At 44.8% G+C, this 26,273-nt stretch overlaps 1 protein-coding gene and 1 pseudogene across 2 annotated transcripts in view; both read left to right on the top strand.

The window, feature by feature from the left end:
• The window catches only part of YME1L1 (YME1 like 1 ATPase), an 85,720-nt gene that overhangs the window by 11,799 nt on the left and 47,648 nt on the right, over positions 1 to 26,273 (top strand). Inside the window, exon 2 of one of the 2 annotated variants that reach the window (XM_066280608.1) lies at positions 13,020 to 13,148. The exons of the other annotated variant lie outside the window; for it this stretch is intronic. Coding sequence (XP_066136705.1) covers positions 13,020 to 13,148 — 129 coding nt within the window. The remainder of the gene's footprint in view (positions 1 to 13,019; positions 13,149 to 26,273) is intronic. 2 annotated transcript variants of the gene reach the window in all.
• On the top strand, positions 24,094 to 24,657 carry LOC136337965 (cdc42 effector protein 3-like; annotated as a pseudogene).

Below are 26,273 nucleotides of genomic sequence, written 5' to 3'. Positions count from 1 at the left end.
GTGTGCCCTGGCGGGAATCGAACCCAGGACCTCCGCACGCCAGGCCGACGCTCTACCACTGAGCCAACCGGCCAGGGCTAAATGGGAGTTTTCTTAATTTTTCTCTCTGACAGTTCATTTTTGATATATAAAAATGCCACTGGTTTCTGAATATTAATTGTATATCATGTCACTTTGGTGAATTCATTTATCAGGTCTACTAGTTTGACACAGACTCTGTGTACAGTAGAGTATCATGTTGTTATTGGTATATAAAAGTGCCACTGGTTTCTGAATATTAATTGTACATTATGCCACTCTGGTGAATTCATTTATCAGGTCCACTAGTTTGGCAGAGACTTTAGGGTTTTCTGTGTACAGTACAGTATCATGTTGTCAACAAATGACAATTTTACTTCTTTTTTTCCTTTTCTATTTGAATGCCTTTTATTTCTTGTCTGATTGCTGTGGCTAGGACTTCAGTACTTTGTTGAAAACAAGTGGTGAAGTGCAACACCCTGGTCTTATCCCTGATGTTAAGGGGATTGCATTTAATTTTTGCTCATCAAATATGATGTTGGCTATAGGCCTTTATTATGTTGAGGTATGTTCCCTCTATCTCCACGTAGCTGAGAGTTTTGATCATAAATGGGTGCTGGATTTTTTTTCTTTTTCTTTCTTTTTAGCAAGAAAGAGAGAGGGAAGGGAGAGAGAGGAGAAGCACCAACTCAGTTGCATCTCTTTAGTTGTTTTTTTTATTAACTTTTTAAAAAACTGATTCATTTTAGAGAGGAGAGAGAGAAAGGGGGGGAGGAGCTGGAAGCATCAACTCCCATATGTGCCTTGACCAGGCAAGTGCAGGGTTTTGAACTGGCAACCTCAGCATTCCAGGTTGACACTTTATCCACTGTGCCACCGCAGGTCAGGCCTCTTTAGTTTTTAACTGATTGCTTCTCATACATGCCTGATGGGGCAGCTCCAGCTGAGCTAGTGACCCCTTGCTCAAGCCAGTGATCTTTGCCTCAAGCCTGCAACCATAAAATCATTAAGTCATTTTGATAATCCCATGCTCAAGATGGTGAACCTGCCCTCAAGCCAGATAAGCCCACACTTAAGCCCATATACCTCTGTTTTTCAAACTTGGAACCTCAGTGTCCCAGTTCAATATTCTATTCACTGCACCACCATGGATGAGGCAATGGGGGCTGGATTTGATCAAAAGCCTCTTTTGTACCTATTGATGTGATCATGTAATTTTTTTAATCTTTTTTAAGTGAGAGGAGAGGAGAGAGATAGACTTCCACATGTGTCCCAACTGGGATCCACCTGGCAGCCCTGTCTGGGGCCAATGCTCCAGTCCTTAGCTATTTTTAACGCCTGAGACTAACGTGCTCAGATCAACCGAGCCATCCTCAGCGCCCCGGACCACACTCAAACCAGTCGATCCACTGACTGCAGAAGGGGGAGGGAGAGGAGGAGACAGGCAGATGGTCAATTCTCCTTTGTACCCTGACCAGAAATCATACCTGGGAGATCTATATGCCAGGCCAGTGCTCTATTCACCAGCCAGGGCTCCTTCATTTTGTTTATGTGAGGAATCACGTTTATTGATTTGCAAATATTATACTAGCCTTGCCTCCCCAGAATAAATCCCTCTTAATCACGATGTATGATCTTTTAAATGGATTGTTGGGTCCAGTTTGCTAATATCTTGTTGAGAATTTTGGCATTTGTGTTCAGCAGAAATATTAGCCTATAGTGTTCTTTCTTTGTAGTGTCTTTACCTGGTTTTGGAATTAGGATATTGCATGCCTTGTAAAATGAGTTTGGAAGTCTACCTTCCTCTTGAATTTTTTGGAGTTTCTAATTTCAATGTTTGATAAAATTCCAGATTCAGTCTTGAAATTTGTATTTTTAGGAATTTGTTCATATCCCCCAGGTTGTCCAATTTTTTGGCATATAGTTCTTCACAGTATTTTCTGACAATCCTTTGTATTTCTGTGATGTCTGTTCTTGCTTCTCTTTCATTTCTGATTTTATTTGGGTCCTCTCTTTTTTTTCCTTGATGAGTCTGGTTAAAGATTCGTTAATCATGTTTACCTTTGAAAAGAAACAGCTCTTGGTTTCATTGCTCTTTTGTAATTTTTTTAACCTTTGATTTTTATTATTTCCTTCCTTCTACTTCCTCTGGTCTTTGTTTGATGTTATTTTTCTAGTTGTTTTATGTGCTAGGTTAGATTGTTTATTCAAGAATTTTCTTGTTTCTAAGGTATGCGTGTAATGCTATTAACTTCCGTCTCAGGACTGCTTTTGCTGTGTCCCATAGATTAGGCTCTGTAGTAGGGGCCACTTCCCCCATATTGAGCTCCTGATGAAGAGACCCCCAAACTAGGGGGTCTGCTAATGTTGTCATCCTGAACTCAGCTGACTAACCCAACAAGCTTGCAACCTGTGGAGGGGTTGATGAGGTGAGGCCAGTCTGAGCCCACACTCCAGTCTTCCAACAGAAGACTCTGTGAGAGGACCAGGCAGCTGCAAGAGGAGGTGAAGTGCCTGAAAAGTGGAGGCAAATCTTAAGGAACCAGAGCCCTTTTATGGAGCTGCTGTGAGCTCTAAGCAAGCTGATGCTTATACACAGGTTGGCCCCTTCCACACACACACAGGCACAGAAAGTGAAGACAGTGGTAGGTACAGACAGGTAGTCTATGGTGGGCTAAAAACAACATCTGACATCAACCTATATCCAAATTCCACCCAAAATGACCCAAAACCAACACAATCAGTGGTGATTGACCACACCAAAGCTAGACTCAACTAGCCACACAATCAGCAAGCCCAAAGGAGGAATCCAGCAGGAAAATCACAATGAAAACTTAAGAGACAGTAAAATGAAAATTCTGAAATGAAGAATGCACTTGAAGGAATCAACAGCAGGTTGGGTAAAGCGGAAGATGACTGAATCAGCAATTTAGAGGACAAGATAAACATAAATGCAAAAGCAGAGCATCAAAAAGAAACACTCAAGAAGGCTGAAGAAACTCTTGACACCTTTGTGACAACATGAAGCAGAACAACATCCGCAGCATAGAAGTTACCTGAAGGAGAAGTGAAGGATCAAGGGATACAGAACTCGTTTGAAAAAGTCATAGCTGAAAAATTCCCTAACCTGATGAAGTAAAAAGTCACATAAGTTCAAGAAGCACAGAAGTCCCATTAAAGATGAACCCAGAGGCCCACACCAAGAAACATAATTAAAATGCCAAATACGAGAGACAAAGAATCCTAAAAGCAAGAGAAAAGCAATTAATTACCTACAAGGGAACCCCATAAGGTTGACATCAGACTTCTCAATTAAAACACTTCAGGCCAGGAGTGGCAAGAAGTCAAGGAATAAATAAAAAATTTTCTTGAGACAAATGAAAGACAAATCCCTTAGCTACTGCTGGACACTCAGTTCTATTTCTCCCCAGAGAGGTGGGCAGCAGGTTCATGCTGGATGGGGCCAATTGACTCCTCTGCAGAAGTTGTTTCAGCTGAGGATCCCCTGGTCTCAGGGAGGAAGATGGAGAGAGTCTTCCACTGGGCTGACTGGGACCCTTCCTCCTGAAGGTGTTAAGTCCCTTGACCAGTCTTTCCAATATGCTCCAGAGAACTCACACTTTGGATGTCTGAGCTCTCAGCCTCTCCCTTCTGCCTGTGGAAATTATCCAGTGGGACAAGGAATCTGGGACTTGGGCAGGCTTTGAGTCTCTACTTTGTCCACTGTGTGTGTGCTGCTATGCAGGTGTTGACCACAGAGAGTGGAATTGACCTCCCTGAGTTTGGTGCTTGCCGAGCTGTCCTTTGGTATGCTGCTAGTAATGCTCGTTGGGTCTTTTCTCCAGTGTTGTCTGTAGTATGTGTTGGTTCTAGGCCTCTTAGGAGGCAACCTGGTGCAGACCAGTGTAAGACACTGACTGTGACTGGCCGTCAGCAACCTTGTAAGCAATCCATGGTTTGTGGCTGCCTCTGCTGTGCTTAGTTGCACATGGAAGGACCGAGCTACACCCCTATGCTGGCTTTTGCCAGCCCCGGCCCTGGAGGCAAGTCAGCAAAAGACTCAACAGAGTTCCCTGAGAACTGCCCCCTGCTGCCTCTGCCTTCTGGTTGCTTGTTAGGTTTGGCCCCTGAAACATGGCTGGAGCCATGTTTAGGCATCAGGAATGGTGGTAGGTGTGGCTCTGACCCCAGGCCCCAGGTGATTGTACTGAATTTTTTCACAAACCTCAGTAGAATGGAGCCACAAGGAGTCCAGTAGATGTGGCCTCTGAAACCCAGAGATGTGGTCTGCCTACAGTCCAGACAGTTTCTACTGAATCTCCCATGGGGCGGAAGGACCAGTCATATTTTCAGGAAAGTGGGGGGAAAGCTCTAATTTCAATGCCAGACAACTGGGTCACTGTCACCCTCTGAGTCTTTTCAGCACCCTGTTCCCTGGCTTACTTCTCAGCAAGGGTCCAATCTCCATAGGTTGGTATCAGAGAGATTCCCGAGGGTGGGGCAGTTGCTGTCCCCCAGGCTGCTCATGCCACAAGGAGGAAACTGCTCCACCCAAGAAGGATGGCAACTGCAGTATTAGAGACTGATTCGGCACAGGGATTCTGGTGGCCATCCTCCACCATGTCACTCCCCGGGCCATCAATTTCATATTTTCCTCATGCAACTCTGTTTCTTTCAGCCGTCCCTCTGCCAGAGCCCAGGGTAAGTGACTGTGAACAAGATTTTCTGCATTGGCCCTTTTAAGAGGGTGCTCGCATCTCCGAGATGTCTCATCTCTTTCTTGCAGACAGAAGCCTTGCCTCTTTTTACTGCCAAATGCTGTGTGGGCATCTCTTCTGTGTCGTGGTCTAGCCACGACGAGTCTATTACAGGATCTTTGAACGGGAATAGGTATGAAATTGAATAAATGATAGAGACTTAAAGATATATACATACAGATAGGTTCGGGAGGATGGCATGGAGAACAGTCTCTACTGTTCCTCAGAGGTAACATCACAGCCCCCAGAAGCACATCAGTCTTTATTCAGGAAAAAAAAACATGGTCCATTAGCAAATCAATTGTTTCCAAGACAACTCAAAGACAACCCCCACCATACTATTCAAATCTGACTTTAAACCAGTAAGAAACTAGCTTCCAGACTCTTCCGGAGAACGTGGGTCGGACAAGCGAGAATCAGATGTAGCTCTTTGTTACCTAGGCAGGTGAGGTGGGGGGTGAGGCCCAACACCTCTGTCCCCAAGATATCCAGATTGTAAAAAGACTCTGTTTATATTTCGGTCCCCAAAACTTCTGGGCTCATGTGTTCTAGGCTGGAGTGTCCAGCCTGGGACTTAGGACCCACACCTCTCAGGGCGAACTTCTCCACAGCTGCTGGCTTCTGGGAGCAGTGGCAGCCCTTTTCGTGTCTCTGCACTTCTACCAGTCTCGATGTGGTTCCTTCTGTGAATCCTTGGTTATTGACTCTTCTTCATTTAGCCTAGAGTTGGTTTTTCAGGACGATTGTTCTTAAACTAGTTACAACTCCAGTTTGGTCTGGGAAGAGGCAAGTGGAATGGTTGTCTGCCTAGTCCATCGTCATCTTAGATCAGTATTGCTAGTTGTTTGGCCAGTGGCCGCGGCCATCACAGCTGCCTGGCCTGTGCAGGTTCTCATTTGATTTGGACAGACAGTAATGAAACAACGGAGCCAAGAACTGGTGGGTCATTAGCTTTAATCCTACCTTGCACCCCGTGGGCCAGAAATTCACACAGTGGGAAAACACTTCCCTTTCCATTCAGGGCTCCCAAAGCCACTGACTCAAAGGTTTCTAGCTCACCTGCCTTATTCACCTCTGTTCCCCATCTCCTTCTCTCTGCACAAACTTTGCACAAACTGGCTTCTCCCTCAGCAATGCTAATTTCAGGAACCGAGAGAGGGAGCGCGAGCAAGAGAGCGCACCACGCTCCCCTGGTCTCCTTATTTTATAGTGTAGAAATTAAAGCCTTTAAGCCAGTACACAAACAAGGAAGTCTCTGATACAAAGCCACTTATCTGAGGCATAAATGGGATTCCTCATAAGAGTGCACCACCCACATCATGCAACAGTCAAGGGTGAGGGAAAGGTTTAGTCTTAAAACTAAGCCTTAGGCTGTAAGGACCCTGCCTGCTTACAGCCTTTCCTCACACCCAATGCAAACTATAAGCGAGCAGACATCATATTTGCAAACTTATTTGACCCATATTCCACCCCTTTTGCTCACTTACAATCTAAAGCACAGGTATTCCTGCACCAGGAAATTAGGCACATTACACAAATTACAACATGACAAATCATACAATTTCAACAGTTACAAAGATACTCTTCACTAGTCTCTGAGCACTTTGCCAAAAGCGCACAATGTCCTTGGACTTCTTGTTTGAAAAGCTTCCCGGGGCAGGAGGGCCTCCAGTAAACCCTCCCCGCCCCCAATCAGGGTATTTCACATTGTCCAAAATCCGTAAGTCCATCCAACAAAGGAGCCAGTGCCCATTCTGGTCATAGTCCAGGAATCAGTCCACACACTTGGGGCCTCAGCCACCCCCCTCTTCCCTGCTGTCCTGGCAGGTCTTACACTGTCCCAAAGAGGAGCAGGTGGCAATGGTAGTCAGCATTTCCATCTCTGCTCCAGAGAGCATGATGGCGTCCACCCCTATGTTCCCAAATCACAGACCTACCAGGGCATAGTACAGGGGTCCCCAAACTTTTTACACAGGGAGCCAGTTCACTGTCACTTGGACCGTTGGAGGGCCAGACTATAAAAAAAAACTATGAGCAAATCCCTATGCACACTGCACATATCTTATTTTAAAGTAAAAAACAAAATGGGAACAAATAAAATATTTAAAAAAAGAACAAGTAAATTTAAATCAACAAACTGACCAGTATTTCAATGGGAACTATGGGCCTGCTTTTGGCTAATGAGATGGTCAATGTGCTCCTCTTACTGACCACCAATGAAAGAGGTGCCCCTTCCGGAAGTGCGGCGGGGGCCAGATAAATGGCCTCAGGGGGCCAAATGCAGCCCGCGGGCCGTAGTTTGGGGACCCCTGGCATAGTAAATACTCCTATACTCCTTGCTGCTGGGCTCTCACCTTCTGGAGACTGCGGATCGCAACTCCAGCCTGATTCTCCTCATCCCCCAAAGAAGAACTGAAAATACCAGCTCCCGCTGCCAGGCTCAAGTCCCAAGCTGCTGCCACTTTCTGCTCCACAGGTCTTGAAGCCCCGGCCCCCGCCTCCCACTGCTGCTGGCTCTCCACAACATTCAGGGCAATCTGCAACTCACGAACCTGTGATTCCTTCTCCGGTGTCTGCTCCATTTCCAAGTGAATCTTGCGAACCTGGTCGTCCTCCTCTGGTGGTTGCTCCAGCTCCAGGGTCAGCATCTGTTTCTCTCACGTTTGCTCCAGCTCCTTCTACTGCTCGGTTTGCAGGTCTCGGGCAGCCTCTTCCACAGAACTCCTGGTTTCCCCTTTGTTGGAATCCATGGGAGTCTGAAAGACCAGAGTAACAGGCTTTATTATTGAAAGGAAGAAAGGAACCCTGCCGGGCACTTCTCCCGGGGGAGAAGAGCACCGGTTACAGACTAGGGGCCAGTTATATAGTGTTTGGGAGAGCCTGAGGGGATACTGAGGCAAAAGTCCTGGTATGTCCGGAATGTTCCTCCTTGGGGGGCTTCGAGCATGTGGGTGTTGAACCAAAAGTCCTGGTATGTCCGAAGCCCCTCCTTGGGGCGGGTTGTCAACTTTTTGGAATTCCTCTGTCTCAGGGGCGATAGTCCAGTAAGGGTGAGGTCTGACAGATAAGCGTAACAGCAAGAGAGCAGTTTGGAATTTATGTATCTATCACCCTTGAGTAAAAAACACGCAGCCCACAGCCCCTAAAAGGATAGCTGTGGGGAGCCAGAACAGCAGCCAGTCCTCTACCACACACCTCAAGGGTGGCAGCTCCATATCGATCTTAGAATCCTGCCACAAACTACGCCGGTTGTATGGCCAGGGGCCGCAGCCACCACCATCGTGGCCATGCACATGCAGGTTCTCATTGGATTCTGGTAGACCGTATAGAAATGGCAGAGGCAGAGGATGATGGGCCATTCTGTTTATTGGTGTCTCACCAAGACAGGCAAGTCACAAGAGAAGCCAAGGGAAAAGCAGAAAACCTGCTTTTCCATAGAGGGCAAGGGGTCAGGGAGGCTTCTGCAATGCAGGAACCGAGAGTGAGTGAGCCCCCGGTCTGCTGCATTTTATAGTGTAGAAATTAAAGCCTTTAAGCCAGTACACAAACAAGGAAGTCTCTGATACAAAGCCACTCATCTGAGGCATGATGGCTTTTCTCATAAGAGTGCACCACCTCACATCATGCAACAGTCAAGGGTGTAGGGAAAAGCTTAGTCTTAAAACTAAGCCTAAGGATCCTGCCTGCTTACAGCCTGTCCCCCATACCCAATGCAAACTATGAGCGAGCAAATATATACATCATATTTGCAAACTTATTTGGCCCACACTAGTTCATTCTTAATCTCATTTATTGACTTCTTCATCTCCAGAATTTTTGTTTGGTTCTTTTTTAAAGTTTCAGTCTCTTTGGTAAAATACTCTTTTTGTTTATTAATTTGTTTTCTGAATGAATTAAATTGCCTGTTTTCTCACACTTTGTTGACTATTTTCGGAACTATAATTTTGAATTCTCTTTTGTTTATATTCCCATCTTTCCATGTGTTTAAGTTTGCTTTTTGGATTTTGTAAGGCCAGGGGCCACAGCCCTGGCCATGAAGGTTCACGTTGGATTCAGGAAGATGATAAAAAAACTGTGGAGCCAGAAAATGGTGGGCCATTCCACTTATTGGAGGCTCGTAAGGGTGGACAAGCAAACAGGCAGGGAATGCCACTTATTTCTCTCTCTCAGCGTCCACCAACCTCAACAGAGCTCCCAAGCCCCTACTTGGTCTCCAGTTCCACAACCCCTGCTCATTCTCCAAACTCTCCCCCCAGACTCTCAGGCCCCCACCAACCTCAGCTCTCCCCAGCAAAATAGGCCCGGTGGAAATAGCCCTTATCTGGCAGACAGTAGCAAACAGTCGCCCCTCCCTACTGTTGCAGGCAGTCTGCAGTTTGCAATATGCCGCCCTGAGGGCAAGCACCTGCATGCAGCCTTCCATAGGCCATACAGAGGGCGCTGCCCTGCACCAATGTGAAATACAACTGAGCAAACCTAAGCACACTTGCTTCACACTGGAAACACATTGGCTTGCTTGACAGATATTTTTAATTTTCTTTCTGAACTGCATCACCCCCTTGGTAATTCGTGGTACTTGATGGGCTCCTCCTCTGTCTAGACCAGTGGTAGTCAACCTGGTCCCCACCGCCCACTAATGGGCGTTCCAGCTTCCATGGGGGGCGGTAGTGGAGCAACCAAAGTATAAATAAAAAGATAGATTTAACTATAGTAAGTTGTTTTATAAAGAGTTATTCTGCCAAACAGCAAAAATCAGACATAAAGTACTTGGTAAGTAATTATTATTATATGCTTTAACTTGCTGTAACTCTGCCTTGTAAATTTTATAAAGTAAAGTTACTTCCCTACTTTATAAGTAACTTTCACCATTACCGTGGAACCGGTGGGCGGTTAGAAAATTTTACTACTAACAGATACAAAAGTGGGCGGTAGGTATAAAAAGGTTGACTACCCCTGGTCTAGGCATTGGTATCAGTAGCTTTTATAGCAGATAACTTCCAAGAGATCTTTCTATTATCTTTCAACAGGTAACGCTGAATTGCAACTTTTTTTTTTATTTTTATTTTTTTCATTTTTCTGAAGCTGGAAACAGGGAGAGACAGTCAGACAGACTCCCGCATGCGCCTGACCGGGATCCACCCGGCACGCCCACCAGGGGTGACGCTCTGCCCACCAGGGGGCGATGCTCTGCCCATCCTGGGCGTCGCCATGTTGCGACCAGAGCCACTCTAGCGCCTGGGGCAGAGGCCACAGAGCCATCCCCAGCGCCCGGGCCATCTTTGCTCCAATGGAGCCTTGGCTGCGGGAGGGGAAGAGAGAGACAGAGAGGGAAAGCGCGGCGGAGGGGTGGAGAAGCAAATGGGCGCTTCTCCTGTGTGCCCTGGCTGGAAATCGAACCCGGGTCCTCCGCACGCTAGGCCGACGCTCTACCTCTGAGCCAACCGGCCAGGGCTGAATTGCAACTTTTAACTGGGGTCAGCTGGGTCGGGGTAACCTAGCTGCCTTCTTTGTTCCAGCAGTGGCGACCTTGGGCCTCTGTGTGTACTTCCCTGCGCCCTGATTGAGAACCAGACATACAGTAATCTCTTTGCTCAGGGGAAACAGTGGTTCTTCAGTATTAGTTCTTGGGTATGCCGCTAATGTACTTTGCACCCCAATACCAAGGGTGAAGGGAGGCAAGTTGTGAGAGGCTGAGGGATTGTGTGGTTTTGTGTCTCCGTTTCTCTGCTAGGGTGCAGGCTGTGGGCAGACCGCAGGTGAACAAGCAGTGTCCCAGAGCTGCTTCCCCTGCCCAGGTTCCAGCATTTAGTTGCTGTTCTCATTGTGAGAGCTCCCACTGACTCTCCACTCTTCCTGGTACGGAACCCCGACAGCCAGATTCCTCCCCTCTCCAGAGCCCTATCTATGGATGAGCTCTTGGCTGCAGGACTGTGTCCTCATTCTCCCCCATCCTCCATTAGCCCGCCTGTGTGTGGAGCTGGGTGGGGGTTTATTTCCTGTTGCAGCTATTCAGATCATTCAAATTTCAAGGGGAGAGAAGTCAAGGAGTTCTCTCACTCTGCCCTTCCTCTGCTGTCACCCAAGAGTCCTCTTAAAGGGCCTGTGTTCAAACTTGCTCAGACTCACTCTTGCTGAGCTTGAGTGCTGGGGTGGCAACTGGAAAGGTGCCAGGCATATAGGGGAGGGATTAAATGTTCTGGCTTCAAGGTGAATGCTGGAGGGACAGCTATCCCTCAGACAGAGTGCTGGCAGAGGCCATTGTTCCTTTGCTGAGCTCACCCCCTCCCCCGCACCAAACAGCAGGCTGATTCCATGTCTAAGTCTTCATGTATCAGGCTTACACTATTATCCCACTCTGGTGACTTCCTGAGACCCTGTCCCATCCAACATTTAGGCCCACCCAAGCTGTTTTCAGTGGCTTTTCCATACACATGGCTTGTCTTGATGCATGCTGCTGTCTTGCCTAAAATTTCTTAAGGTTCACAAACCCCAAACAAGCAACACCTGGCCTGGTGTGCTCCATGCCTCTTTCACTGTGGCCCCAGGCCCAGCATTAGTGGCAGCTAGCCCTAGTTCACAGCTTGGCATCTCCCGGACATCTGCACGTTCAGGAAAAGTAGTAGCCATCTGCATAGCTCTCTCTTTCTCTCTTTTTCCCCCCATAACATTAGTGTTTATTGCTTTATATGAATACTATATTGAAAGTCCAATCATTAAGTTTACATACAAATTGTAGGGTTATCTGCTACATCACAAAGGCAGTGAACACATTACATTCTACAAAATCTACAGAAATTTAAAAATTCTAAGTATCAAAAGGTATAGCTGAAGAAACAGGTATAAATTTGTCAGCCAGTAATTTTGACAGGGAAATTGCAGCTTGCATGACATATAGTATATGTGAATTAGATAATAATTTAGTTGAAAGTAATCACTGAGCTTTGTGCATCTGAAAAATATAACACTGGCTGTTAAAGAAGCATGTTCAAAAATATTTAATTCAAACTGACCAGGCAGTGGTGCAGTGGATAGAGCGTAGGTCTGAGATGCTGAGACCTAGGTTTGAAACCCCCAAGGTCGCTGGCTTGAGTGTTGGGCTCACCCAGCTTGAGTGTGGGAATGGCAGCTTGAGCATGGAATCATAGACATGGTCACTGGCTTGAGCAAGGGCCATGTATCAGCTAGAGCCCCCCCACCATCAAGGCATGTATGAGAAAACAATCAATGAATAAGGTGCCTCAACTATGAGATGATGCTTCTCATTTTTCTCCCTTCCTGTCTGTCTGTCTGTCTGTCTGTCTCACACAAAATATACTGCTCACAAAAATCAGGGGATACTTCAAAATGAATATGATGCTATAAAATACCTCGATTTCTGTGAGCAGTACATATATATATATATACACACACATACATATATATATACACACACACATATATATTTATTTAATTTACTTCAAAATGTCATAAAAATTATTGTGGTGCCTGACCAGGCAGTGGCGCAATGGATAGAGCGTTGGACTGGGATGTGGAGGACCCAGGTTTGAAGCCCCGAGGTTGCCAGCTTGAGCGCAGGGTCACTGGCTTGAGCAAAGTTTCACTTGCTGTGCTGTAGTCCCCTGGTAAGGCACATATGAGAAAGAAATCAGTAAACAACTAAGGTTGCAACAAAGAATTGATGCCTCTCATCTCTCTCCCTGTCTGTCCTTATCTGTCCCTCTCTCTGACTCTCTCTGTCTCTGTAAAAAAAAAAAAAAAAAAATGTGGCTCCTATGCACTCCTAAAGCTTCAGTCATTTAGCTTCAGTACATTACTAAAGTTAATACATTAATTCTTCCGGTACAGTGGTGTTTCATATCATTGACATTTGTATACTCTACAATAAGCCTTAAAAAGAAGTGAGTAATGTTCACAATGTTCAGAAAAGTAAACAAAAGTTTAAGGAACCTGCCTGATTCTTCTGATATGTTCAGCTTTATAAGCATTCATTCTACAAAATAGTAAGGTAATGTTTGAATACAATTTCTAAGATAAAGCACATTTCCTCATAAATAATGAAGTCTTTTGCTCAGACACCTCAGAAGTATACCAAAGAATTTTAGTTTGAACAGATCTCTTGGATTGTGTATAACCTGGTATTTGAACAGACTTAAGATTTCCAGGGTTTCACAAAAGCCAGATTTTGTTTGATTTACTCATTTGTGGTGGTATGCACTACTTAATATCAACTTTCATCATTTTTAGGTTACAGTTCCTCTGAGTCATCTCATCACTGCCTTCCATTCACCAAAAAACACCTCTTCTGCCAGTGCGTCCGTTTCTCAAAACCAGCATCGAGAAGTGGTTCCTGAGCAGGAGGCTCCCAGCAATGACGTAATAAGTTTTACCCTGTTTGTCTGAGAAAGTGTTTTGATTTTGTGCATTGTAAACATATTTGAAGCGTTTTTCTATGTTTAAGCATTTGTAATAAGATGGTTTATGTCATCAGCTAAATCTCCTTTATGATTAAAGAGATCCAGTTCTGGCTTAATTATATAGATAGAAAAGTTAGTTTGTTTTATTTATTTATTTCTTTTTTTTACATAGACAGAGAGAGAGTCAGAGAGAGGGATAGATAGGGACAGACAGGAATGGAGAGAGATAAGAAGCATCAATCATCAGTTTTTTGTTGCGACACCTTAGTTCATTGATTGCTTTCTCATATGTGCCCTGACCGTGGGCCTTCAGCAGACCGAGTAACCTCTTGCTTGAGCCAGCGACCTTGGGTCCAAGCTGGTGAGCTTTTGCTCAAACCAGATGAGCCCGCACTCAAGCTGGCGACCTCGGAGTCTCGAACCTGAGTCTTCCTCAATCCCAGTCTGACGCTCTATCCACTGTACCATCGCCTAGTCAGGGAGTTTGTTTTATTCCTTAACATTTAATTTATAAAAAATTTCACACGGAAGTCGATTTGGTGTTGACTCCTAGGTAACTATTTCTGTGATACCATTCAGATTTAATAGATTTTCTGTTGCGTTGCTTTAAGAGTAGCAGTAAATCCATAGTTAACTGACCATATTTACGTGCTGAGTCTCAGGGAGGACAGAATAGTAAAGTTACCATCTGCTGCCTTATAACAACTTTCAGTGTAATTGAACAACTGAGTGTAGGTACCTGCAAGTAAAATGTGTAAGCTGTGAAACTGTTCTTTCAGTATTCTGAGAATTATAAATTCATTGTTGTCTAGGATTCCCTACCAGGAACCCTCTTGTTTACAAGACTCATTAATAAGATAGCCATATATATATATATATATATATATATATAATATATATATATATATATATATATAATTTTGTTTTGTGTTTTTTTTTTGTATTTTTCCAAAGCTGGAAATGGGGAGAGACAGTCAGACAGACTCCCGCATGCGCCCGACCGGGATCCACCCGGCATGCCAACCAGGGGGCGATGCTCTGCCCCTCCGGGGCCTTGCGACCAGAGCCTCTCTAGCGCCTGGGGCAGAGGCCAAGGAGCCATCCCCAGCGCCCGGGCCATCTTTGCTCCAATGGAGCCTCGGCTGCGGGAGGGGAAGAGAGAGACAGAGAGGAAGAGGAAGGAGAGGAGGAGGGGTGGAGAAGCAGATGGGCGCTTCTCCTGTGTGCCCTGGCTGGGAATCGAACCCGGGACCCCTTGCACGCCAGGCCGACGCTCTACCACTGAGCCAACCGGCCAGGGCAAAATATATTTTTTAAAATAGAAAATCTGTAGGTAAGTTTCCCAAAGCGACTTTAACCAATAAATAGCTTATATTCTTAGTACTAATATTACGGACTGTGGCACAGGACAGTAGAGGAAGAGTTAAAGAAAGTTCACTCTTGTGGGAATGGTTTATTGGTCAGTGTTAAGATAAAATTTAATTAGATGAAAATTTATCTTTGTCATCTTTATGCTTTTGTTTTCTATACTGTTTACCCGATCCTTAGTGCCTCTTTCTGTAGGCATTCCATTGTTGTTCTACTGTCCTGACAGCCTTCTCCCAAACTATAGCCCAAGAGAGCTTTCCTAAGGAAAATACTCCCTGTGGTGGCGCAGTGGGTAAAAAATGGACCTGGAACACTGCGGTCGCTGGTTCAAAACCCAGGCTTGCCCGGTCAAGCCACATGCGAGAGTCAACTACCTATGAGTTGATGCTTCTTTTTCCTCCCGCCAGTCTCTCTCTCTCTCTTTCTCTCTTCCTGTCTCCCTCTGTCTCCCTCCTCTCTCTAAAACCAATAAATAAAATCTTAAAAAATAATTACTACATGCAGCAAAGTTATGTTCATTTTTATAAATATGTGCATCAAAGAAATGAAGTTCATCTGTGAACAAATTCCTCCGAGATAATGCTAAAATTTTGTGTTCATATTTCAGTTTTTTTCTATCATGCTTTTGTTTTTTTATTATAATTGGATCATATTGCAGTTCTGATTTAGATTCTGCTTTCTTCATTTAATAGTCTTATGAACTTGTTATACCATACATTTTTCAAAATTTTAATGACTTCAAAGTATTATATGATGTCTCATTGGTGGATTTTTTTTTTTTTTGTATTTTTCTGAAGCTGGAAACAGGGAGAGACAGACAGACTCCCGCGTGCGCCCGACCGGGATCCACCGGGCACACCCACCGGGGGCGATGCTCTGCCCACCAGGGGGCGATGCTTTGCCCCTCCGGGGCGTCGCTCTGCGGCGACCAGAGCCACTCTAGCGCCTGGGGCAGAGGCCAAAGAGCCATCCCCAGCGCCCGGGCCATCTTTGCTCCAGTGGAGCCTTGGCTGCGGGAGGGGAAGAAAGAGACAGAGAGGAAGGAGGGGGGGGTGTGGAGAAGCAAATGGGTGCTTCTCCTATGTGCCCTGGCTGGAAATCAAACCCGGGTCCCCCACACGCCAGGCCGACGCTCTACCGCTGAGCCAACCGGCCAGGGCTGGTGGATATTTTTTCCCTTCTTTTTGTTCTTTGTTTTTTGTTTTTTGATAAGAAAGGAGAGAGATGAGAAGCATCAACTCATACTTGTATCACTTTAGTTCATTGATTGCTTCTCATATACGCCTTGATGGGGGAGGGGAGTCTCAAGCTGTGTCGCGAACCTGCATGACTAGTATATTCAGGTCCCGAGTGAGAACGGTGCAGAATTAAGAAAAATACACTTAAAAAATTAAAGAATAAAAGATGGGGTCTGGAGGGCTCTGTGATTACTGCTGGCAGAAACAGATTGCCTAGCAGAAAACATGGCTGCCCTCAAAAACCACATCTTCCTTTATTTACAGGGCAAAGTGGGACATGAGCAAATCAATAAGATCTTTTCTGATTACAGTTTCCAAGGCAACCCAAGAATTCCACCAAGTGTAGAAAACCCCCAGCATACATCAACAAACACAAGAAGCCAGTCTTTCCTTCTGGGGAACATGGGGGGCAGAACGAGCATCACAGCTAACATGGAGGTGTGGGGAAGGGCTTAGCTTTTTGCAACTGAGGTGGGGAGTTGGGCAGACTGTCAGCTTAAGCCAGTTCCCCACACCTCTGTCCCCCAGAAATCCAAACTCTAAAAACCCTGTGGATTTTTCGGTCCTCAACAAAGCTGAGCCAGTGACCCCTTGCTCAACCCAGTGACCTTAGGATCAGGTAGATAGATGATCCTGCACTCAAGCTGGTGACCCCACGCTTAAGCTGATGAACCTGTGCTCAACTCAGGTGACCCTGGGATTTTGAACCTCGGACCTCAAGTGTCTCAGGTCAGCACTCTGTCCACTGTGCTACCACCACTGGTCAGGCTGTTTCCAGTTTTTTGTTGTTATTAATACCATTTTATTATCCATGCTGTTAAATCTTTGACTTTTTTTAAAATTTTTCAATTTTTAAATTAAGTTTATTTAGATAACATTGATAAGTTAAGAGTACATCAGTTTCCAGTGAACATCTCTGTAACATTTGAACTGTTGATTGCATTGTGTACCCATCACCCAAAGTCAAGTAATTTTCTATCACCATATATTTGAATCTTTGACTCGTTAAGTGGAATTGCTAGGTCAGTACTAAAGTACATTTTTGGGGCTTGAAAAATAGCTACACTATCCTGGCCAGGTGGTTCAGTGGATGGAGCACCTTCCTGGTGTGCTGAGGTTATGTGTTCAATCCCCAGTCAAGGAACATGTGAGAAGCAACCAATAAGTGCACAACAAAGTGAAACATTGAGTTGATGCTTCTCTCTCTCTCTCTCTCTCTCTCCTTCTCCCTCAGACCCCCTCTCTCCCTTCCTCTTTTTCTCTCAATCAATGGGGGAAAATTAATTTAAAAAAAATAGTAGCTGTACTTTAGAAGCCAGTGTTGAAGTAAATAAGCCTAATGGTCTTAATACAGAATTGATGTTCTTAATCTCTGAAGATACCTTCATTAGTCCTATTGTTTAATGAGTACTCATTGTTGCTGCACAAACAGTTTCATTCTTTTTTTTGTTGTATTTTTCTGAAGTGAGAAACAGGGAGGCAGAGAGACAGACTCTCTCATGCCCCGACATTGATCCACCCAGCATGCCCACCAGGGGGTGAAGCTCGGCCCATCTGGGGCATTGCTCTGTTGCAACGAGAGCCATTCTAGCACCTGAGGCGGAGGCCGTGGAGCCATCCTCAGCGCTGGGGCCAACTTTGCTCCAATGGAGCCTTGGCTGCGGGAGGGGAAGAGAGAGACAGAGAGGAAGGAGAGGGGGAGGGGTGGAGAAGCAGATGGGCACTTCTCCTATGTGCCCTGGCCAGGAATCAAACCCAGGACTTCCATATGCCGGACCGATGCTCTACCACTGAGCCAACCAAACATTTTTATTCTTAACCACCCTACCTCAACTCTGCTTTCACCTCCTTTGCTATTTGGTGACTTGGCTTTCATCAAGTCTTGCTTATCCAAATACCCACAACACAGCATAAGTAAAAATTCTCTCTTTTAACTTTCTTCAAGCTACTAACTTCTTTTTCCTTTGCTGTCAGACTTTTTGAAAAAGTAGTGTCAACTTCTAATTATATTCTAGTCCTCCTTTATCTGTGGGGGATGCACCCCAAAACCCCCCAATGGATGTGTGAAGTTGCAGATAGCACCAAACCGTTTACATATATACTGTTTTTTCCTGTACACTCATACCTGTGATGTTTGATTCATAAATTATGCACAGTAAGAGATTGACAACAATAATTTAAAATTGAACAGGTATAATAATAGGCTGCAATAAGTTATGTGACTAGTCACTTATTCCAAGGAATCCCTGCTGAAATCTTTCTGCTCAGTGTTTTCTGGTGTAACACAGTACCATCTGTTGGAACATTTTCTTTTTTATTTTATTTTTTTAAGCACAAGAGGGAGACAGAAACAGGAAGGGAGAGAGAGATGAAAAGCATCAACTCGTAGTTGTGTCACTTTACTTGTTCATTGATTGTTTCTTATAAGTGCCTTGACTGGGTGGCTCCTTGCTCAAGTCAGCGACTTTAAGCTTCAAGCCAGTGACCTTTGGGCTCAAGCCAGGAACTATGGGATCATGTTGATGATCCCACGCTCAAGTCAACGGCCCCCTGCTCAAGCTGGCAAGCCTGCATTCAAGCCATATGAGCCTGCGCTCACACAGGTGACCTCGGGGATTGAAACCTGCGACCTCAGCATCCCAGGTTGACACTCTATCCATCTTATCATCACCAGTCAGTCAGACTGGAACATGTTTTTTCTTTATATCTTGCATTGACAAATTTAATGCCTTTTCCATCCTCCCTAAGCACTATGCACTGTGGTTATAACCTTTTAATTTGAGATATGACAGCCTAACTCGCATAAATTCTTTTCCCTTCACAATTTCCAGATAGAGGATTTGTTCTTATCATAGACCTTTGCAGTCTCAGCTTACAATACCTTTTTTTTTTTTTTTTTTTTTTTTACAGAGACAGAGTCAGAGAGAGGAATAGACAGGGACAGACAGACAGGAACGAAGAGAGATGAGAAGCATCAATTATCAGTTTTTCGTTGCGACACTTTAGTTGTTCATTGATTGCTTTCTCATATGTGCCTTGACCAGGGGGCTACAGCAGACCAAGTGACCCCTTGCTTAAGCCAGGGGCCTTGGGTCCAAGCTGGTGAGCTTTGCTTAAACCAGATGAGCCCATGCTCAAGCTGGTGACCTCAGGGTCTTGAACCTGGGTCCTCCGCATCCCAGTCTGACGCTCTATCCACTGCGCCACCACCTGGTCAGGCTTTTTTCTTTTCTTATTAAGAACTTTCATGTTTTCACTTATAGGAAGTTCTTTATGACTTTCTCTTTGATGTATCACTGCTTTTTTTTTTTTTGACGTATCACTACTTTTATGTATTGGCGCCATCATGTATTAAGTAAAAGGAGACTTGAACACATTACAGTCCATCAGATAACCAAAACTGCAGTCTTGGATGTGATAACCAAGAGGGCTACTAACTGGCGGGGAGCATATTCAGCATGAAGACTCTGGACAAGGCATGAGTCATGGTCCAAGGCCTGAAGGAAGAGAGAGCATGAGATTTCGACATGCTATTCAGAATGGCGCACACTCTAAAATTACGAATTGTTTTTTATTCTTTAATTATTTTGTTTTATTATTTTATTTTATAAGGTAAGAGGAGGGAAGATAGGCAGACTTCTGCATGCACCCCAACCAGGAACCACTTGGCATCCCCGTCTTGGGCCAGTGCTCAAGTATGGAGCTATTTTTAGGACCTGAGGCTGATGCACTCCAGTGGAGCTATCCTCAGTATCTAGGGCCATGCTCGAACCAATCAAGCCACTGGAGGGGAAGAGGTAGAGAAGGAGGAGAGGGAGATGGGAGAAGCAGATGGTCACTTCTCCTGTGTGCCCTGACTGGGAATCGAACCTGAGACATTTATTTGCTGGGTCTACGCTCTATCCACTGAGCCATCGGCCAGGGCCATGAATTGTTTTATTTCTGGCATTTTCCATGTAATATTTTCAGACCACGGTAGGTAGCAGGTAACTGAAACAGGGGAAAGCAAAACTGGATAAGGGGGTTCTGTACTTGTTAAACTTTTACTGCATCAGTCCTGGCCGTTTGGCTCAGCGGTAGAGCGTTGGCCTGACGTGCGGGGGACCCAGGTTAGATTCCCGGCCAAGGCACATAGGAGAAGCGTCCATGTGCTTCTCCACCCCCCCCCTTCCTCTCTGTCTCTCTCTTCCTCTCCCGCAGCCGAGGCTCCATTGGAGCAGGGATGGCCCGGGCGCTGGGGATGGCTCCTTGGCCTCTGCCCCAGGCGCTAGAGTGGCTGTGGTCGTGGCAGAGTGACGCCCCAGAGGGGCAGAGCATTGCCCCTTGGTGGGCAGAGCTTCGCCCCTGGTGGGCGTGCCGGGTGGATCCCGGTCGGGTGCATGCGGGAGTCTGTCTGACTGTCTCTCCCCATTTCCAGCTTCAGAAAAATACAAAAAAAAAAAAAAACTTTTACTGCATCTACAAGCAGCATAGTTTGGTTACTACATTTACCATTTTATAGACCTATTGCTAAAATCAGTGTTCACTTTCTTAATGTTAAATACAGACCTATTTTAAAATCCACATCTGTTTCAACTTTTCTGAGCATTTAACTTTGATGAACATGTACTACTTCCAAAATATTCTTTTGAATTGAGTGATATTACATTGATGATAGTTTCTGTTTTGCTGGCTCTTTTTTTATTGCAAACCTTAAATATTGGGTATACCCTGCGTTTATCCTTTTTTTCTTTTAAATGAGAATAGGAGAGATACAGAGGCAGACTCCCGCATACGCCCCAATAGGGATACCCTGGCAACCCCTGTCTGGGGCCGATGCTGTGCCCATCTGGGGCTGCTTGCAACCAAGCTATTTTTAGTGACTGAGGTGGAGGCTATGTGGAGCCATCCTCAGCATCCAGGCCAACTGCTCAAATCAATGGAGCCATGGCTATGGGAGGGGAAGAAAGAGAAAAAGAAAGAAGAGGGAAGAGGGGAGAAACAGATGATTGCCTCTCTTGTGTGCCTTGACTGGGAATTGAACCCAGAACTTCCACACACCAGGTCAATGCTCTACCACTGAGCCAACTAGCCAGAGCTATCCTTAATTTTTATTATGAATAGTCTCCTATGTTATATAATCAATTTTTATATCTTAACATCTGTTTATATCTACATGCTGATAACTCCCAAATATATCTCCAACCCTAACGTTTCTCTAAAGTAATTAGGTAGTGGCCTATTAAATTACCCCTCTGCATAGGCTCCAGGGCCTTCAAAATTAAGATGTTTACATTTTTTTTTAATTAAAAAAATTTTTTTTAATTTTATTGATTTTACAGAGAGAGGAGGGGAGAGAACAAGAAGTATCAAGTCATAGTTGCTTCACTTTCGTCGTTCATTAATTGCTTGTTGTATGTGCCTTGACCGGGCAAGCCCAGGGTTTTGAACCGGCAACCTCAGCATTCCAAGTCAATGCTTTATCCACCACGCCACCACAGGTCAGGCAAAAATTAAGATGTTTAGAACTGAGCCACTCCCCCAAATTTTATTATATTCGGTTTTAGCCCTTCTTTATCAGTCTGGGTCTGACCAGGAGTGAATAACTACAGTCACTTGAACAGTGAACATGTAATGTAAAAAAATAGAATTTTTTAGTATAATGTAAAAATTCAATTTTTATAGGGGATTGTAATTACTAGGGATTGGCTAGTAATAAGTAAAGAAAACTCTAAAAGATATAGGACTAATATATTTAAGGAGCAACTAACACTCCTAGGATTCAGGTAGTTTCCCAGGAAGAAGTCTACCCCTCCCCCAGGGCAAGGTTTGGACTGTGTTTAGGAGGACATCATGGTACTGGCTCACTGAATGGCAGAGAAGTCTCTGTATTCAGCCATGCAAGCTGAACTTGATGGAAATCTGCCCTCTAGGGTTCCAGGGAAAACTGTTCATGGGATATCTTTCACTGGAGAAGTCCTGCAGGGGAACTGTGGGATGGCACAGACCAGAGCCTTGAGCACATCAGAACCAGAAACAAAACCTTTCCTCCAACAATGTCTCCTGTCGCGAACCAGCGCGACTAGTAATTCCAGGTCCTGAGTGGGAATGGCGCGGAATTAAGAAAATAAGCTTAAAGAATTAAAGAATGGGTTCGGAGGGCTCTGCAAAGCTGATAGCAGAAACAGAGCATGCCCAAAAACCGCATGTTGCTTTATTTATAGGGCAAAGTGGGCCATTAGCAAATCAGTGAGAGCTCTGATCACGTTGCCAAGGCAACTCATAAATTTTACCAAGTGCAGAAAACCCCCACCATACATATCATCTTAACTTTACACTAAACAAAGGATAGAAGAAACTTGCCTCCAGTCTTTCCGGGGGACATGAGGGGTAGGATGAATATCAGCTAGCATGGAGGTGTGGGGAAGGGCTTAGCCTTTTGCAACCTAATCAGGCAAGTGAGGTGGAGGGTTGGGTAGTCTGTTAGCTTACAGCCAGTTCCCTACACCTCTGTCCCCCAAAAATCTAAACTCCAAAAACCCCATTGGCTGTTTGGTCCCCAGCACCCTCTACTGACAAAATTTAACATTGTGTCAGCTGGCAAAGCAAAAATATTCAAAAGGGCCCAGATCCATGTTCGTGGAGCCAACGAAAAGGCTGAAAAGGAGCTAAGACAGCAAATCAATAACCAGCACAGCCCTGGCCGGTTTGCTCAGTGGTAGAGCGTCGGCCTGGCGTGCAGAGGTCCCAGGTTCGATTCCCGGCCAGGGCACACAGGGGAAGTGCCCATCTGCTTCTCCACCCCTCCCCCTCTCCTTCCTCTCTGTCTCTCTCTTCCCCTCCCGCAGCCGAGGCTCCATTGGAGCAAAGATGGCTCGGGCGCTGGGGATGGCTCCTTGGCCTCTGCCCCAGGCGCTAGAGTGGCTCTGGTCGCAACAGAGCAACGCCCCGGAGGGGCAGAGCATCGTCCCCTGGTGGGCAGAGCATCGCCCCTGGTGGGCGTGCCGGGCGGATCCCGGTCGGGCACATGCGGGAGTCTGTCTGACTGTCTCTCCCCGTTTCCAGCTTCAGAAAAATACAAAAAAAATAAAATAAATAACCAGCACATTCACCCAGAACCCTCTCAATCCCTTACTCTGCTGGTTTCTTCAAATGTCTTTTGTCTATAATTCGTTTTCCATCCTTAAACCGGGCTTAAATCAGGCTCATAACCTTTTTCTTGCCCATTAGCCCTCTTACCCAGTTTATCTTCTGTTTTCTTCCTATAAAACAAAACCAACTATTATCTATAGAATTAAATTTAAACAAGGCTCTTCACAATCTGGCCATAGCCTATCTTTCTAGTCTTTTTCATCACTAAACATTGTGCTCCCTCTTAGACATTCCAGGCCCTTTGATGACCTTTTTGTTTGCCCTTATCCAAGGCTTCCTTCTCCATCATTTTTCGAATTCCCTGTTGCCTCAGTGAAGCCTTCTCTCACTTAGGAAATTAGTTGCTCTGTGTTTTGTGTTTTTTTCCACCACTTTTTTTTTTTTTTTGGTATTTTTCCGATGTGAGAAGTGGCATGGTGACAGACTGGCAGACTCCTGCATGTGCCCAGCTGGGATGCACCTGGCATGCCCACTAGGGGCAATGCTCGGCCCATCTGGGGCATTGCTTCGCTGCAGTTGGAGCCATTCTAGCGCCTGAAGTGGGAGCCTTGGAGCCATTCTCAGCGTTCGGGCCAACTTTGCTCCAATGGAGCCTTGGCTGCAGGAGGGGAAGAGAGAGATAGAAAGAGAGGAGAGAGGGAAGGGTGGAGAAGCAGATGGTCGCTTCTCCTGTGTGCCCTGGCCTGGAATCGAACCCAGGATTTCCACATGCCGGGCCGACGCTCCACTGCTGAGCCAACCAGCCAGGGTCTCATACTGTATAGTTTTTAATATGTAGTTTAAAAGGCACTTCTAAATATTTTATTTTGGTTCCCACCTTCCCTCCAGCCAGCTGGCTAGTGTGGAGATGCGGGCATGGGCGCCTTCATGCTGTAAGGAGCTTGTGCTTTGAGGCTGGGTCTGTGTGGGGGAGGTGGGGCTGTGTGCCAGGAGGCGTCAGGACCGCTGGTTTCCCCACGTTGTGGAAGGGACTAGATGTTGTAACCAACTCTTCAGAAAGCCCAACTTAGCTGAAACTTTAGGAAGGTCTCTTGACTTCCAACTCCTTTCACAGTCACTTCTGAAGCTACTTGAGAAAAATGATATGACTGTTCCTATCGAAAGGATTGCTGGAAACATAGAACCTATGAAGAAAGTTTTGCAAAAGAGACATTCTCAAATTCTAAAATGCCAGCCAAGACCCCAGTTAACCTGAAAGCTGCTAATAACAAAAAAGGAAAGAAATTTAAACTGAAGGACATTTTGTCTCCTGATAGTCTTACCCTTGCAGACTTTTGCCACATTATTCACATCAGCCAAGGGCCAGCATGATGTCTTTGGAGATATGTATTCTCTTTCTTAATAGGAACTATGAGCTTTTACCTGGAAACCAGGAAAAGTACTCCAGAGTCAGTTACCTGTGCACCGAAACACCATCCCCTGTGTTCAAAAATGCCATCTCCCTCCTGACCATGTTGTCTATTGTCATTGGTGATATTTAATTCCAAACAGGAGTCTGTTGGGCCAGTAAAGCTGCCCAGGTATAGCTGTGAGCCTCTCATGGAGGAAAAGTCTCTGGAGAAAAACTTTCTGTTGAAGAATGGGTCACTGCACCAGGGAGATATCTCGAGGGGTTCCAGCAGGTCTGCCTGGCAGTCCGTCCAGGGCAGGGACAGTCACTCCTCCAGCAGTATCAAAAACAAAAACAAAACAGTGAACCACAAAGAGAAGAGTTTCAGAGACTATTTGTAGTTGTGTGATGGTTTTCTAAAACAACACTTCTACAAAGGTTTTTTTTTAAAACCTGTTCTTCCCTGTTTGCAAAACCAGTTAGGAAAACTTGTCTTAGAAAAAAGAGGGAGTGAGTGAGGCAGAACCCACCTTCACTAGGCATGGCTGGTGCTCAACCCACATGGTTTTTTTAGCCACGTAAGAAATCTGGCTTGGCCAGGAAGGGCACTAGCCATGAAGGGCTGCACGAGTCACACTGAGGAACATTTTAATATTTCAGCATTTTCTGAGCAAGAGAACATCAAAATTTAACACCTTAGCCTTTTTTCTAGACTCTTTTCAATATTATATTATTTGGGCTTACCATATTAGATTATTCATTATTAAAATTTTTTCTTTATTTTCACATTTGAACAACTATGGGTTGGGGAATTTTCTTGTAGCTTTTATATATCCCTGTCTATAAGGAAAATATTACTGTAAGTTATTTCTAAAGTTAAAATATATTTTTATGTGCCTTTGACTCTTTATTGCAGAGTCTGCACTTTATTCTATATTGAATGTGTCCTTTGACTTGTTTTTTATTGCAGTTCCATTGTAAGCTGTGTATATTTGGGAAAGTGTTTTCATACTTAGCTTTATTTCCTTTTTTCTTCATCTGTTATACTTTCACAGAAACCATCAATAGATTATAAAGTACAAAGGCATACATTATTACTCCTGACGCTTCTGCAGAGATGTGGGCTATAGCTTGTAATGTTCTTTGGAAATATGAGTATTTTAGTACAGTACACACTTGAGTTTTATAGGTACTTCATACAACATAATTAAGAGTAAATGTTGCCTGACTGGTGTGCTGTGGATAGAGCATCGACCTGAGATGCTGAGGTTCTAGGTATGAAGCCCCAAGGTTGCCAGGTTGAGCCCATAGGTCGCTGGCTTGAAGCCCATAGGTCACTGGCTTGAAGCCCAAGGTCACTGGCTTGAGCAAGGGGTCACTGGCTCGTCTTGAGTTCCCTGGTCAAGACACGTGTAAGAAGCAATCAATGAACAACTAAAGTGGTGTAACTATGAGTTGATGCTTCTCATCTCTCACTTCCAGGGTCTCTGTCTTACTCTCTCATCACTCTCAAAAAAGAAGAAAGTAAATGAATGTTAAAATGAAATAAGTATTTCGTATTGTAATGCTTTTAAATATCTTACTGTGTATGACAGGATATGTAGATGAGTAAAGCATGACCTCTGATTTGTGCTGTGCCATGATTCGGGCAGGACATATTTCATAGTCATTTTACTAATGAAATGGATTCTAAGAATATGAATTACTTGTCACAAAGCTAATAAGTGATAACCCCTTGGACTTCAACCTAGAACTATATAATTCATGGATCTAACTTTATATCAATTGTACAAAGTTGATACTTTACTTGTTCTGTTTATTTTTGCTCTCCTTACTTGAATTTCTAGCTGTTTGGGGCTTGTAATCGTTGTCTTTGTGTCTCCTTTGGCTCATGTGGACAAAAAACTAACTCACCCCTATCTATTTGTAGTTATGTTAGAACTGTTTTAGTTAAGTATATATATTGCATAGTTTTCACACTTTTTTTTGTTTTAAGCAAGAGAGATACACAGAAAGG

This window comes from Saccopteryx bilineata, chromosome 5, assembly GCF_036850765.1.
Source record: "Saccopteryx bilineata isolate mSacBil1 chromosome 5, mSacBil1_pri_phased_curated, whole genome shotgun sequence".
Taxonomy (NCBI): domain Eukaryota; kingdom Metazoa; phylum Chordata; class Mammalia; order Chiroptera; family Emballonuridae; genus Saccopteryx; species Saccopteryx bilineata.
This window is presented reverse-complemented; position numbering and strand designations above follow the sequence as displayed.